Source organism: Dipodomys spectabilis, unplaced genomic scaffold (genome assembly GCF_019054845.1).
Source record: "Dipodomys spectabilis isolate Male_0828 unplaced genomic scaffold, ASM1905484v1 ptg000069l, whole genome shotgun sequence".
In the NCBI taxonomy this organism is placed as follows: Eukaryota; Metazoa; Chordata; class Mammalia; order Rodentia; family Heteromyidae; genus Dipodomys; species Dipodomys spectabilis.
Window position 1 is genome coordinate 7,387,747 of NW_024870746.1, and position 16,181 is coordinate 7,403,927.

At 45.1% G+C, this 16,181-nt stretch overlaps 1 protein-coding gene across 4 annotated transcripts in view; it reads left to right on the plus strand.

The window, feature by feature from the left end:
* Positions 1-10,588, plus strand: part of Gatad2b (GATA zinc finger domain containing 2B) — an 86,719-nt gene extending 76,131 nt beyond the window's left edge. For 2 of the 4 annotated variants that reach the window (XM_042681585.1, XM_042681587.1), the window contains exons 7-11: positions 446-761; positions 3,591-3,793; positions 6,477-6,587; positions 6,980-7,097; positions 9,219-10,588. In XM_042681585.1, coding sequence (XP_042537519.1) covers positions 446-761; positions 3,591-3,793; positions 6,477-6,587; positions 6,980-7,097; positions 9,219-9,352 — 882 coding nt within the window. In that variant the 3' untranslated portion in view covers positions 9,353-10,588. The remainder of the gene's footprint in view (positions 1-445; positions 762-3,590; positions 3,794-6,476; positions 6,588-6,979; positions 7,098-9,218) is intronic. The other 2 variants (XM_042681586.1, XM_042681588.1) reach the window with 1 other exon arrangement.
* Positions 10,589-16,181: the final 5,593 nt, after the last annotated feature.

Genomic DNA, 16,181 nt, shown 5'->3' on the forward strand with positions numbered 1-16,181 from the left:
GAGCTGAAGAGTGCAGGGACAGCGCCCAAGCCCAGAGTTCAAGCCCCATGACTGACCAAATAATAAATAAATAAATAAATACTAAAGTATAGCCAGGAACTGCTGGCTCATACCTATAATCCTAAACTACTCAGGAGGCTGAGATCTGAGGATTGCAGCTCAAAGCCAGCCCCCACAGGAAAGTCTGTGAAACTCTTACTCCAATAAACCACCGCAAAACCGGAAGTGGCGCTGTAGCTCAAGTGGTAGAGCACTAGCCTTGAGCTGAAGAACTGAGGGACAGTGCTCAGGCCCAGAGTTCAAGCCCCACAACCGATTAAAAAAGAAAGAAAGAAACTTAAGTAGTCCCCAGAAGGATCAGATAGTATCCTCTGCCAAAAAAAGCAAGAATTGATCCTCATCCACATATCAGCCATCACTGATAACTATTTCCCATCTCTTTCAGCAGTCAAGTTCTTCTGTTCCTTGTCAGCGTACAACATCCTCTGCCATCTATATGAACCTTGCCTCCCATATCCAGCCAGGGACTGTGAACAGAGTGTCCTCGCCACTTCCTAGCCCTAGTGCTATGACTGATGCTGCCAACTCACAGGCTGCAGCCAAATTGGCTCTTCGGAAACAGCTAGAAAAGACACTCCTGGAGATTCCACCTCCAAAACCTCCTGCTCCCTTGCTTCACTTCCTGCCTAGTGCAGCCAATAGTGAGTTCATCTATATGGTAGGCTTGGAAGAAGTCGTACAGAGTGTCATTGATAGCCAAGGTAAGACTTTATTCTTCTTGAGCAAGAAGTTGCCAAGTCTCGTTGGTCTGTGCAGAGTATCACAGGAAACTTTGAGATGATAAATGATAGCTCCTTATTATTGTTAATGACCTACCTACCTCTCTTTACTTGTATACAAGTGGTTTGGCAACATCCTATAGAAATAGTTTTGTGTGGGGCTGGGAAGGTGGCTCAGTGGTAGAGCGCTTGCCTTGCATGCCTGAGGCCCTGGGTTCGATTCCTCAGCACCACATAAGCAAAAAGAAAAATCTGGAAGTGGCGCTGTGGCTCAAGTGGTAGAGCGCTAGCCTTGAGCTGAAGAACTGAGGGACAGCACCCAGGCCCAGAGTTCAAGTCCCACAACCGGAAAACAAAAACAGAAATAGTTCTGTGTGTGTGTTGTACATTTTCTCAATATATTCTTTTAAATGTGGAATGGTATAACCCAGTCTTAAGAACACTTGCTTTAAGCTAGGTTCCAGTGGCTCACACCTATAACCCTAGCTACTCAGGAGTATGAGATCTGAAGATCACAGTTCACAGTCAGCCTAGACAAGAAAGTTCACAAGACTCTTACGTCCAGTTAACTGCCAGAAGTGGATCTGTGGCTCAGGTTGGTAGAGTGCTAACCTTGAGCAAAAAGCTTAGGGATAGCACCCAGATCTTGAGTTTGAGCCCTAGGACTGACACACACACAAAAGAAAAAAACACTCGCTCAGTATGCATACCACCCTGGATCCTATCTACAACACCATATTAAAAAAGAAAGATAAGGGGCTGGGAGGATGGCTCGGTGGTAGGATGCTTGCCTTGCATTCATGAGGCCTTGGGTTTGATTCCTCAGCACCACATTAACAGAAAAAGCCAGAAGTGGCTCTGTAGCTCAAGTGGTAGAGTGCTCGCATTGAGCTGAAGAGGGACAGTGCCCAGGCCCTGAGTTCAAGTCCCAGAACTGGCAAAAGATGAGCCAAGCACCGGTGGCTCACACCTATAATCCAAGCTACTGAGGAGGCCGAGATCTGAGGATCATGGTTCAAAACCAGCTCCGGCACAAAAAGTCGGTGAGACTCATATCTCCAATAAACCATTAGAAAACCGGACGTGGCACTGTGGCTTTAGCGGTAGAGCCACTAGCCTTGAGCTGAAGAGTACAGGGACAGTGCCTAGGCCCAGAGTTCAAGCCCCATGACCAGCCAAAAACAAATACTTAATAATGGAAAAGGAAGATGGCCTGGGACTAGTGGCCCACAACTGTAATCCTAGCTACTCAGGAGGCTGAGATTTGAGGATTGTGGTTCAAAGCTAGCCTGGTCAGGAAAGTCTAGGAGACGACTCTTAACTACAATTAACTACTAGAAAACTGGAAGTGGTGCTGTGACTCAAAGTAGTAGAGTGCCAGCCTTAAGCAAAAGAATTTAAGGACAACATCCAGGCCCTGAGTTCAAATTCCATGATTGGAAGGGGGTGGGGTGGGGGGAAGACCACTAGAAAACCAGAAGTGGTGCTGTGGCTCATGTGGTAGAGTGCTAGCCTTGAGCTGAAGAGCTGAGGGACAGCCCCCAGACTCAGAGCTCAAGCCACACAACTGACAAAAAAAATCATAAAATGACAATTCAGACACTGATAACTAAATTGTTAAATGTATTTAACAGAAATAAGTGCAGTGTGAAGTAAGGAGATTCTAAGAACCACAATTATTGGTTTGGGGGCTGGGAAGGTGGCTCAGTGCTTGCCTTACAATACATGAGGCCCTGGGTTCAATTCCTCAGCACCACAAAACAGAAAAAGCTTGAAGTGGCACTGAAGAGCAGAGGGACAGCACCCAAGCCCAGAGTTCAAGTCCCATGACTGACAAAAATTACTGGTTTGATTCTGAATTGACAATTCCTCCTCCTCCTCCTCCTCCTCCTCCTCCTCCTCCTCCTCTTCCTCCTCCTCCTCCTCCTCCTCCTCCTCCCCCCCCCCTCCCCTCCTCCTCCTCCTCCTCCTCCTCCTTCTCCTCCCCTCCTTCTTCTCCCTCAGCTCAAGGCGAGCACTCTACCACTTGAGCCACAGTGCCACTTCCAGTTTCATGGTGGTTTATTGGAGATAAGAGATTCATAGAGGGGCTAGGAAGGTAGCTCAGTGGTAAAAGTCCTTGGATTCAATTCCTCAGCACCACATAAACAGAAAAAGCCAGAAGTGGTGCTGTGGCTCAAGTGGTAGGTAGAGTGTTAGCCTTGAGCTGAAGAGCTGAAGGACAACACCCAGGCCCAGAGTTCAGGCCCCACGACCAACCCAAAAAAAAAAAAAAAAGTTTCATGGACTTTCCTGCCCAGGCTGGCTTTGAACCACAGTCCTCAGATCTCAGCCTCCTGAGTAGCTAGGATTATAGGTATGAGCCACTGGCACCCGGCAATATTTTCTTCTTAATAATATAATATAGTAGGAAATCTGAAGCCATAGATTCTTGTCCCCAGGTAATCAGTAAAAGATCTTTGTTTCACACTGGACACGGTTGTACAGGTTGTACATGCTTGTCATTCCAGCTACTTCACAAGCTGAGGCAGGAGGATTAGGAGCTCAAGGCAAGCTTAGCTTTAAGCTAGGTTCCAATGGCTCACACCTATAGCCCTAGCTACTCAGGAGAATGAGATCTGAAGATCACAGTTCACAGTCAGCCTAGACAAGAAAAAAAAACTTTTCTACTACTATCTGAATTCCCTAATAAAAATATTTTATAAATTGTATTCCTTTATCATAGAGTGTCTTAATTCAGCAGAATAAATTTACTTGGTGAAGAGAGTAGGAAATGTGAAACAAATGATTACTATTTTTATTGGCATTTAGGCAAAAGCTGTGCCTCGCTTCTGCGGGTTGAACCCTTTGTATGTGCCCAGTGCCGCACAGATTTCACCCCTCACTGGAAGCAAGAAAAGAATGGTAAGATTCTGTGTGAGCAGTGTATGACATCCAACCAGAAGAAAGCTCTAAAAGCTGAACACACCAACCGGCTGAAAAATGCTTTTGTTAAAGCCCTACAGCAGGAACAGGTAAGAATTTTGACTTCTCAACAGCTTCTATAGGCTTGGTTTCTCCAAAAGGTTGTTGCTTCTAGTTTAGAATGCTTCTTACAATTCCCAAAGACCTCTGGACATGCAACCGTTTTTTCCCTCATCGTCCTGTCTTTTCCATTTTCATTTGACTTTCTGATTAAGTTCTGATTAGGTTCTATTCCTCAGTACCACATAAATAGATCTAGAGGAAGCTGGACACCGGTGGCTCACACCTGTAATCCTAGCTACTTAGGAGGCTGAGATCTGAGGATCATGGTTCAAAGCCAGCTGAGGCAGGGAAGTCCATAAGACTCTTACTTCCAGTAAACCACTAGAAAGCCAGAAGTGGTGCTATAGCTCAAGTGATAGAGCACTTGCCTTGAGCTGAAGAGCTCAGGGACAGCGCCAAGGCCCAGAGTTCAAGCCCCACAACAACAGAGCAAAAAAACAAAAACAAAAAAACTAGAGAAGCTGGGCAGTGATGGCTCATGCCTGTACTCCTAGCTACTCAGGAGGCTGAGATCTGAGGCTCACAGTTCAAAGCCAGCCCGAGCAGGAAAGTCTGTGAAACTTTTTTTTTTTTTGTCAGTTGTGGAACCCTGGGCCTAGGCTCAAGGCAAACACTTTACCACTGAGCCACAGCACCTCTTCCAGTTTTCTGGTGGTTTATTGGAGATAGTCTCACAGACTTTTGTGCCCTGGCTGGCTTTGAACTGGAACCCTCAGATCTCAACCTCCTGAGGTTGAGCTAGGATTACAGGCATGAGCCACTGGCGCCCAACTCTGAAACTCTATAGAGGCCCAGAGTCCAAGCCCCAGGACCAACAAAAAAAATAAATAAATAAAAATAAAAGCGATCTAGAGGATATAGTTCAGTGCCAGCCCAGGCAGAAAAGTTTGCTAGACTCCATCTCCAAAACAGCCAACAAGAAACAGGGCTTAGAGGCATGTCACCAGTGGTAAAACTATGGGCTTAGTGACAGAGTGCTTGCCTAACATTCATGAAGCCCTGGGTTTAATTCTTCAGCACCACATAAACAGAAAAAGCCAGAAGAGGCACTGTGGCTCAAGTGGCAGAGTGCTAGCCTTGAGCAAAAGAAAGAAGCTCAGGGACAGTGCCTAAGGCCCTAAGTTCAGTCCCCAGGACTGGCAAAAAAACAAGTGGTAAAACTACAATCTAGCCCATCGACTGCCAAAAATAAAAGAAATTCCTCTGTCAATTTTATGTCCTCAAATGGAATTTTTTTGGGGGAGGATGGGTCTGGGCTTGAACTCCTGCCCCTGAGGGCTTACTAAGCTTTTTTGCTCACAGCCACATGTACACTTCAAGATTTTTGCTAGTTAATTGGAGATGAGTCTCCTAGAATTGTCTTCATAGGCTGGCTTTGAACCTCAATCCTCAGCTCTCCCACCTAAGTAGCTCGAAGTATAGATATATACACTGGTGTTTGGATAAACAAATGGATTTGGATGAGAGGTGTTTATATTTGTACTAGAAATCTCTTTGCAAGAAAAAGATTATCTGAAAGTCACTCTTGACAAGGATGACAAATAGGAAAATAAACATTAGGAACTTCAGATCCTCTTTTGCAGAACTAGGAATTGAATTTAGTGTCCTTGTGAATACCAGGCAAGTGCTCTACCACTTGAGCTATATCCTCAGCCTTTTGTTTGTCCATTTTGTTTTTGAGATAGGGTCTTGCTTACTTTGCCTTGATCTAGCAATCTTCCTTTCTCTGCCTCCTGTATAGCTGGAATTTTACATCACTACACCTAGCCTCCAGTCCTTTTCTCTATCCATTTTTCCTCCACCAACTGTGAGAATCCTTTGGGTATTATCATGGACTTTCTGGAAAGTAGATAGGAGTCAACAGTAAAATCACCAATAATTCATCAGGCTTAATTACACTAGCTCATCATTACCATCCAGCTTTATCCAAATAGCTTGTGGGTGTGTGTGCGTGTGTGCAACTCCGCTTCTGAGGCTTGAATTCAGGGTCTCAAACTCTTGATTAGCTGTGTTACTCAGTGCTGACACTTTACTACTTGAATAGTTTACAAAAAGAAAAAAGAGCCATACCTCCAGTTCTGGCTTTTTGCTAAAGGTAAGAGTCTTGGTTTTGTCTACCTGGGCTAGCTTTGAGCCAAGATCTTGAGATCCTCAGATTTCAGAGTAGCAAAGATTACTGACATGATCCCCAACACCCAGGTTTCAACCATCTTTTTTTTTTTTTTTTTGGTGCTGGTACTGAAGCTTGAACTCAGGGCCTAAGCACTGTACCTAATGGTTTTGTTGGGGTTTTTTTTGCTCAGGGTTCTGCCACTTGAGCCACAGCTCCATTTCCAGCTTTTTTTGGTGGTTAATTGGAGATGAGTCCTATGGACTTTCCTGCATAGCATCCAGATCTCAGCCTCCTGAGTAGCTAGGATTACAGGCATGAGCCACTATCACCCAGCTCCAACCATCTTCTTAGAGCCTTTTCTGTAGAAAAAGGGGAATCTCTTCAGGGTAGCATGTTGGCTGCTTATACCCAGAGATCTCAGTGTAGCTACCCCACCAGACTCTTGCCTTTTTCATACTTCTCTAACTAGCTGGTATTATTAGAGATAAGATACATAAATATTCTAGTTTTGAAATTGAGTGGTGGTCTGCCCAACCTGAGCTGATGATTCCTAACAGGAAATTGAACAGCGATTACAGCAGCAGGCAGCCCTCTCTCCTACTACGGCTCCAACTGTGTCCAGTGTCAGTAAACAAGAGACCATCATGAGACACCATACACTTCGGCAGGTGAGGAACTTTTCCCTGACCCTATCCTGCTTTCTCTTGAGCATTTATCAACCATTTTTTCTAATTTATCCTTCTATGGGAAGTCATACCACTCTACTCCTGCATCTTTTCCTCTTTTTTTTTTGGTTGGTCATGGGGCTTGCACTGAAGGTACTGTCCCTGATCTTTTGTTCAAGTTGCTCTACCACTTTGAGCCACAGTGCCACTTCTGGTTTTCTTGTAGATAATTAGAGATGAGTCTTAGAGACTTCCTGCCCGGGCTGGGTCTGAACTGCAATCTTCAGATTTCGGCATCCTGAGTAGCCAGGATTATAGGCACAAGCCAACAGCATCTATCTTTCTTAACTTCTTACCATGGTAAAGTTGTATTAAATGTCTGTTTATTATTACAGGCCCCACAGCCCCAGAGCAGCCTCCAGCGTGGTATACCCACATCTGCCCGCTCCATGCTTTCAAACTTTGCACAGGCACCCCAGTTGTCTGTGCCAGGTGGCCTCCTTGGTATGCCAGGTAAGAGGTATTTCTGCTGAAAACTTTTCTCAGCAGTCAACTGGTTAGTGCACAATTCTCTTTCTCTCTCTCTTTCTCTCTCTCTGTCTCTCTCTCTTTGTTTCAAGTGGTACTATTTTTGTTTGTGAGTGGTTTTTTTGTTGTTGTTGTTGCCTATCTTAGGGCTTGCTCAGGGCCAAGGTGCTGTCCTTCAGGTTTTGTGCTCAAGCCTAGTGCTCCACCACTTCAGCCCCAGCTCCACTTCTGGCTTTTTTAGTGTTTAATTGGAGATGAGAATCTCAGGCTTTTCTACCCAGGCTGGCTTTGAACTGTGATCCTCAGATCTCAGCCTCCCGAGTAGCTAGGATTACAGATGGGAACCACCAGTGCCTGGCAGTACTCGGGTTTGAACTGAGAACATCATGCTTATTTGGCAGATATTACCTGTTGTCACCCATGTACTTGGAATCACCCACCTCCTACATAGCTGGATTTTTTTAGATTTGTACTATCCCACCCAACCCAACTAGAGTGCAGTTCTTTTTTTTTAAACTCGGGGCTTTGCTCTTGCTCAGCTTGCTTTTTGAGCCATGTCTTCAACCCAGCATTTTGCCAGTATTTTGGGGATGGAATGAATCTCCCAGATTCCTGCCTTGAGATAGCTCTGAACAGTGATCCTCCATATCTGAGCCTTCTGAATAGCTGGAATTATTTGTCATCAGTACCCAGTTAGTGCACAGTTCTTTAGCAACTCCTTCAGGTGAATTGTTCCTTTCTTTTGTTTTTTTGTTCTTTCCATAGAGCGTTATTTCCTTACTCTGTTCTTTTTCAGCAAATGATAGCTAAATCATATTATATACCACCCACAGTGCAGTAAGCTCTTTCTAGTGATGATGACACTGTCCCTACAATTAAATTATAAATTTACTGTCTAATGCCTTCATAGGGCATGTGGATATTGATCCCTTTAAGCTCAGACAGCCAAGTCAATTGCTGATTTGAATCCAGCAATGCTTCTCCAACCATGAGTGGCCCCTAAATTAGAAAATTCATTGATTCTGTTCATTTTTAACAAGAATTTAAAATAAAAATGAGAAAGAACATTTTGTGCTCCCCATGCAGGAAAATAGGTTAAAGACTGATTCTTTTTGTCTTTTTTTTTTTTTTTTTCTGTCAGTCATGGGGCTTGAACTCTGGGCCTAGGCTCTGTTCCTAAGTTCTTCAGTTCAAGACCAGTGCTTTACCACGTGAGCCCTAGCATCACTTCCAGTTTTCTCGTAGTTAATAGGAGATAAGAGTCTCACAGACTTTTCTGCCAGGGCTGCCTTTGAACCACCATCCTCAGATCTCAACCTCCTGAGTAGCTAGGATTACAAGCATGAGCCACGGGTGCCCAGCACTTTTTTTGTTGTTGTTGTTGGTCGTGGAGCTTGAACTCTGGGCCTGAGCACTGTCCCTCAGCTCTTCAGCTCAAGGCAAGCGCTCTACCATTTGAGCAATAGCACCACTTCCAGTTGTCTGGTGGTTTATTGGAGATAAGAGTTTCATGGACTTTCCTGCCCAGGCTAGCTTTGAACCGCGATCCTCAGATTTCAGCCTTCTGAGTAGCTAGAATTACAGGCGTGAGCCACCGGTGCCTGGCATTTTTTTGTCTTTATCATTGTTCTCTTAGCACCATTCAGCCAGTCTCTCCTATACCATCAGGACTGTGTTCATTCTTCCCGATCATATTAAAATTTCAGGAAACTCTTTCCTTAAAGTTTTGTGTTTTTTTGTGTTTTTTTTTGGGTCCGGTCGTGGGGCCTGCCCTGGGCCTGGGCGCTGTCCCTCAGCTCTTCAGCTCAAGGCTAGCGCTCTACCACTTGAGCCACAGCGCCACTTCCGGCTTTTTTCTTTTTTGCTTATGTGGTGCTAAAGAATCGAACCCAGGGCCTCAGGCATGCAAGGCAAGCGCTCTACCACTAAGCCACCTTCCCAGCCCTCTTTCCTTAAAGTTTATGAGGGTATTTCATAGTGAAAAAAAACCTAGCAAAATCTGGTTAGGTATGGGCAATTTCTAATATTTCCTATCCATCTCCATTCTTACAGAAGGCAATATCATTCTCTTAATTCCTGCCCTCCGCTTTTGTCTCCTGGGTCTAGGTGTCAACATTGCATACTTGAACACTGGCATCGGAGGACACAAAGCTCCCAGTTTGGCAGACCGACAGCGGGAATACCTTTTAGACATGATCCCTCCCCGGTCTATATCGCAGTCCATTAGTGGACAGAAATAACGCCTGTTCCACTTGTACTGCCTAACCTTGAACCCTTTACCCCTTTCCTCTCCTGTTGCTCCCAACTTCCGTCGCATGCAGTGCCTGTACTGGTGCCTACCATACACGGAAAGCAAAACTGAAAAAACAGAAGACAAAAAATAGAAATCAACAAGAAAATACACGCCCTGCCCCACCACCTCCCCTTTGTTTCATACTGCTGCGATCTGTTATCCTGCCACTCAATCTTCTCTCTTCAATTCTTTAACAATGAGGTGGATCTTTGCCTCTGATAGAGGTCAGAATGAGGTCCTGGGGAGAATTTAAGCCCTCTGTCATGTGTTTCTAAAGTTTGTTTTATGCTATAATTATTACCATTTTTAATTATATTGTGTGTCCTCCCTTTGTTCAGTGGACGGTTATATCTCCCCCCACACACAACTTTTTTCTGTTTTCTTTTTGTCCCTTCCTCTCTTCATAATCTCTCCCCTCCTTCTTCCCTTCCTTCCTGATTTTTTTTTTTTGTAAACATAAATGACATTCAGTTCAGTGATAGGAGCATTGCAGGTTGCAGTAGGGTCCTCCACTGCCAAGTAGGACATGATTGAGAGTTAGAGGCAGAGGTTTTGAATGCACTTAACCTGAGTTGTGGGGTGAATGACATCAAGCAGGAGGAATAATACCCAGTTGTGGGTGTTTGGGGGCTGGACTGTTGGGGAGGCAGTGTTTAATATTAAAGTCAGGCTCTAAGGATGAGAGGGGAAAAGCCTAGAGAGCAAAGCTTTAAAATACTCTGGAGTTTATCCATATGAGGGGGCAGGGAGGTATGATAATGTAACATAATGGTAAGCCAAGGAGGACAGAGCAGGGCCTGGCCTTCTGGAGCTGGGGGATTAAAATTGGTCTCCAGTGGGAGCATGAAAGTATTCCAGGCCAACTAGTCCAAAATTGTTTTCTCTGTAAAATTGTTTCCTACCCCATTTGCATCCCCTTGTTGAAAACCATAATCTTCCCCTCCCTCCCCCAGCCCCATCTATAATAGAGAGGAACAATTGTTCCCAAGCTGAAGTTGGCTGGATTCCTATAAGTTGGAATGGGCATGAGTCAGATGACAGAAAAGAAAGGAGAAAACAGGAGAATGAGATATCTCCCCCAACACTTGAGATTCTCACATTTGTCTCTCCCTTTGCCCTCTGAGTGCCGAGATGGTTGAGGGCCTCTAACCAGGTTGGAGTCCTGCCCTGACCCTGCTGCACTGACTGCAGAACCAGTTGCTCAAAGCCAACCAGCTCATGTCAAACCAGCTTTGGACCTCTGCTATCCAGGTGTTGTCTTCTCCATGCCCCCAGAATTTTTTAATTTTGCTTTTTTATCTTGTTTTATTCTTCAGCGCTACTAATGTAGAGAATGAATTGAATTGTGCAATGTTGCAGAACTGGGGATTAGAGAGATTAGCATCCCATTTGTCCACTTGGTTGGGTAAGAGGGAGGGGACCAGGGCTGCTTTTGAGGTAAGAGAAGCCCCTGAAAAGCAGGGTTCTCTCCTTGTGATGTACATGCTCTAGACGCTGCCCGGATGCACTGGGAAACTCTTCACACAGAGGTATATGGAGTTGTGTAATATTTTGTCACCTGAGGAAGTCCCCTCATTTTTATTATTAAAAATTAATTTTTTAAGTAAGAAGGCACTTTTAAAATTACACACACAAACTGCACATCTTCCTCATAAGATTTAGGGTGGAGTGGGAGAAGGAGCTGAAATCAGGCTCAATTCCCCCACTTTGGCCTTTATTCCCCACACCCCAGTGCACTGTGGGTGATTATACTGGCCCTACGGGCCTTCCTGGCTTTTTTTTCTTTCCTCCTCCCAAATTCATTGAGCACTTAATAAGGAGCAGAGATGCAGCCAGTGTCTGGGCTCCCCACGTGGTGAAATGATCTGGAAGCTAGATGCTAGTAAAAAGTAGTATCATCAGGTCATTTCCAGTATTTTTCTGGGGAATGTGGTACCGCTGACGGTAAGTGGTGGGAGAGGGAGGGGGGTAATGGAACTGGGTCTAGGGTTATTTTAAAATTATATATATATATAAATATATAAAGATATATTCTTACATCTTTTCTTTGCCCTCTGTGCTTCGAAAGCACTGGTTTTGCTTTTCTCTCTTCCACAAAATTGGAAGCTTTTTTTTTTTTTTAAATATTTTTTTCTACAGGTCATCTAGCCTTGTGGCGTGTCTGTCTAGCCTCTCCCCACTCCATGATGAAGTGCCATTTCTGTTGTCTCCCTGACCCCCAGCTCAGAGGTGCTCAGAGGTACAAGGTGCCCAATTTTGTCAGTTGAGATTAAAAGGAACAGAGAATGTGCAATACCGTCTGGCTGGGGGCTGTCCCTGCCACGAGCAAAGTCCCTTCCCTGGGAGCTAGGCCACCTTGAGTGGGGTATGGAAGTAAGATGTGTAGAAACAGGGAATGGTGTGGAAGAAAAGCCTATAGTCCATTGCCTGCTAGGTGCTTCGGCCATAGGGGAGAGGGTGGAATCTTCCCTGGTTTTATCTTTTCAGGGTCAATTACATAGAAGCTGCTTGTTGACTAATATAGCTCTGTGACCCTTTGCTCAATTGCTGAGGTTTGAATTCTTACTCTCTCTTCTCCCTATTTTCATACCCTACCCAGGGATTAGTGATGGGGGTAAGGTCTCCTTAATCATGATAAAGTATTAGCCTTCCACCTCCCCTTCTCTCCTTCTCCCAGTCCCTTTGTCTTCTTCAAGTCTGAACTTTTTCATCACTGATTGCCTGTGTCCCTCCAAGTCCATCATTACTGTCATCCCCAGGCTTTGGGCCCTGTAGACACTAATCCTCATGCCCCAAGAAGAGGAGGAGAGACTCTGGATTCAGACAGCTGTCCTTATGGAGCTCTGAATTTCAGGGTATTAATAGAGTGGAGAATAGAGTTCTGCCTGGCTTCCTCCAGACCCAGAGGCACTAAACGCAGTCATTCATGGTGGTGTCTTAACTCCATAGAAACCTAGAAAGCTGAAATGGGTGGATTAGTGATAAGGCTTGGTAAAACTAGGGAACAGAGGTCCTTATTTGTCAATTTTCTTTTGTCACTTGACCACAGCATCAGGACTCCCTCCATCTCTGGAATAAGTATTTTCCCCACATTTTTGGATACATGTATGGTAGACATTTTTTTTTCTCTTAAAGACAGATAAATGTTTTCTGCTTTGGTTACCCTTTCCTTTCCCCTTTAAAAGGAATTAGCTATAGAACTGCTTTGTAAAGATGCTTCTTGATATTTTACTTTTGTTCCTTTTCCTCAACCATTCCCTTTTCTCCCCATTCCTCCAGAAGGCATAACCTTCTTTCCATACCCTCTTCCCCCACCTGGTCCTAGGCTCCCTTCCCTTCCATCAAGATCTTCATTAGCTTATGATATTTGCTGCCGAGATGTTATAACAAGGACTCATTCGTGTATATAAGCTATTTCTTGATCCATTTAAAAGGAATTGTACATTGTGTAGAAAAAAAAAAAAAAAACGAAAAAGAGAAAAAAAAAAAGCCCTAGCCATGGATATTGTGAAACTGTGTTATGTCATTTTGTAATGTGCCCGTTTGTGTATGATCCGTGCAAAAGGGTTTCTGGGGAAGGGGAGGGGGTAGGGAGGCAGGGCTGTGGAGGGTGGGTAGGGGAGTTAGCCAGGCCCAGAAAACTGAGACTGGCACTGCTCCAACCCAGTCCTCCTTAGAGATGCCACCTCCCCCACCACCCACCCCTAATTTGTGCCTTGCCTCCCCACCCTGGAGTAGTCCCTCCGGGTCACCAGCACTGCCTTGGCAGAGCCCACTCCCTACCCTAACCTGCCCACTCTCCTTTCCCCCCAGCATTTGGTTGATTCTGTGGGGAAGTGCTGGGGGTTGGGAGGTAGCTGAGGAATGGGCAGTTCCCGGGGGCATTGAAACCAAGTATTATTATGAATTGTAATTGTATTTGCACTGTTTTTTTTTCCTCTGATTGCATCAGCATATATACAATATACCTGTATAACAAAATTAAGTGTCAACCTTTCTTATGCAAGGGATTTACCCAACCCCCTAAAGAAATGAACCCGATCTCATGGGCCCTTGAGGGTGGATGATGAGGGGACAGTAGATGGGATCCTAAGGAGGTTTCACCTGAAGAGAATCACATCCACCTGCCCAGTGCAAGGTTGTGTGCATTTAGGCGAGGCTGGGCTTCTGTGAAGACCAGGGAGGATGTTGTGTGTTGTGGAGGGTAAGGAGAGCCACCACACAAAGGGAGGCAGTCTGGAGACTGGGTTCTCCTACCGACTTGCTGTGTGATCTTTTTTCATTTTCTGGGTCTCAGTTTTGTTGGTTTTGTTATTGGTTTTGTTTTGTTTTAAATCAGTGAAGTGGGGGGAAATCATTTGGCCACCAATTTAAAGTTCTAAACTTCCTACCTACCAAAAAAAAAAAAAAGGCAAGGGAAGTGTTTGGTTGAAAACAAGGAGGAAATAAAAGCATTCAAGTGGTTTCTTCTGTGATGGTGCCTTTGGAGAGCTGCCCATCCCCTACTTTAACCTCAGTCTGGGAGAGGCAACAATGATGTGTCTAGGATGTCAGCTCAGTGACATCTCTGCTATCTGAGGGTAAGGACCAGGCCCCCAGCCCCACCTAACAACCAGCCTGCAAGGGTGATTGAACACCCCAGGTTGGTGGTCTAGTTATTTGCTGCTTTGGTGAACTATAGGACTTGGAACTTCCCTTATCACCGTAGTGACAAAAGAGAAGAGTCCAGATGTAGCCCACATCTTTCCTTCCCTCAGATCTGGTCTGTACCCCTTCAGGCAGCTGTTTCACAGTCTATCTTCTTTAGGGGCCCAGTTAATTTCCCCACAGCCTGGGCTATTCCCACTCTCTAGGTTCTTGGCTGGTAAAGTCTGGAGAGGACGGATGATGGGTGAGGCCTTGGTAAAGGTGGAAGGATAGATTGGGGTGGGTGGGGTGCAGGGAGGGGGGATGGGGAATGGCCTTCCCTGAACAGGGTGGGTGGGAGGGGAACAAGACCCTTTTGCACAACTCTCTTTTTAAGTTTCCTTTTTTTCTTTTTTAACTCATTCTAATTTTCTGCATTGTGTTCGGGAAATAAAGTGAAAAAACTTAAGACCAAGAGAAACTGGTTTTCAAAAAGGCAAATATACTCCCATCTGTTTCAGATGCTGCTGAGCATTTCGGCAGTGACAGATTCAAATAATAAGCTAATTTTTGGAGAAAGGATTAAAAGAAAAAAAAACTTTGTAATATTTATCACTTGCAAGCTATGTTTAATAAAGAAAGGAATGGTTTCTAAACTTTCCTGTGGCTTGTGCTTTAGTCATATGGGAATGGGAACAGTAGTTTGGTGGGAGAATTTTAGGGGTAAATGATAGATGAATTATGGTTTATATACAATCCATAGGTACCTTTGATTCATATCCTGCAATTATGATTGTTTTACCTACTTATATGTTTTCCCCACTTCGAATGTTCTGGAAGCCACTGACCAACAGTATTAGAAGTAAAAGACTGAGTTCCCCATTCTCTTCCAGAGAGAAGTGTTCCCCTGGCTGACCTTGGTTCATTCCTCACACATCACTAGTCTCTAGTTTAAAACTTTTCTCCAAGCCAGGCGTTATTGGCTCACACCTGTAATCCTAGCTACTCAGGAGGCTGAGATCTGAGGATCGTGGCTCAAAGCCAGCCCGGGCAGCAAATTCCGTGAGTCTCATCTCCAATAAACCACCAGAAAACCGGAAGTGGTGCTGTGGCTCAAGTGATAGATCACTCGCCTTGAGCTGAAGAGTGCAGAGTAGCGCCCAAGCCCCAGAGTTCAAGCCACACGACTGACAAAAATAAATTTCAAAAAATTAAAAAAACAAAACACTTTTCTCCAGATTGGCTGGCAGCAAGTGTCCTTATAGCAAGTAGGGATTCTCACTTCTCAGCAAACCGCAAGCTATTAGAGGCTATAGTGCACAGTATTAACCAGGTCCTTTAAAAAAAAAAAAAAATTTCTAATAAGAGGAGAGGATGTCATCCCCTTGAGGATGTGAAGTGTGGGTGTTTCTAGCGCTTTCCTCCCATACTAAGGTACAGTTAAATAGCTTCTGCACCTTGTGTGGAGGAACAGAGCCTGGCCTTACTGGAATCTTACCATTACTCTATGTGAGCCCAGAGGAGACAATATTTGAGGTCCTCTAAGACCTTCCTGCTTTTTGGCACAAAATGGAGGGAGTGCCTGGGGCTTTGGTTTTAGGGCTTTGGAGCTGAATGAGGAGCTATGGAGGGCTACTGGGTGACTGGCAAAGGGGGGAGTGGAAAGGATGCCCTCAGGGCCACCTTCCCATTGAGACGGATAGGTAGGGTGTCCCATAGCTCTGCTCATTCTAAAGGGATTCAAGGCTGTCCCAACCCCAAATCAAATTAATGGTAATTAAATGGGAGGGATACCATCTCTAGGAGGGGCCTGGGAATTTGGTTGCCCAGAGCAGCTCATATGAGTGCAGTTCAGGACTCAGGTTGTAAGAGGTGAGCCAAGAACTCAGCCATAAGGCACAGGTTGCCCATCCCTGGGTTAGGCCTCAACCTGGGCACGAGGGAGACAGATTTCAGACTAGGCATTGTGAGTGGAGCTGATAGAGCCCTTGCCTTGCCTCTCTACTCTTTGGAGGGAGGACCTCTTTTTTTGGGGGGGGGAGGGGTCCGGTCATGGGGCCTGAACTCTGGGCCTGGGCACTGTCCCTCAGCTCTTCAGCTCAAGGCTAGCGCTCTACCACTTGAGCCACAGCACCACTTCCGGTTTTTTT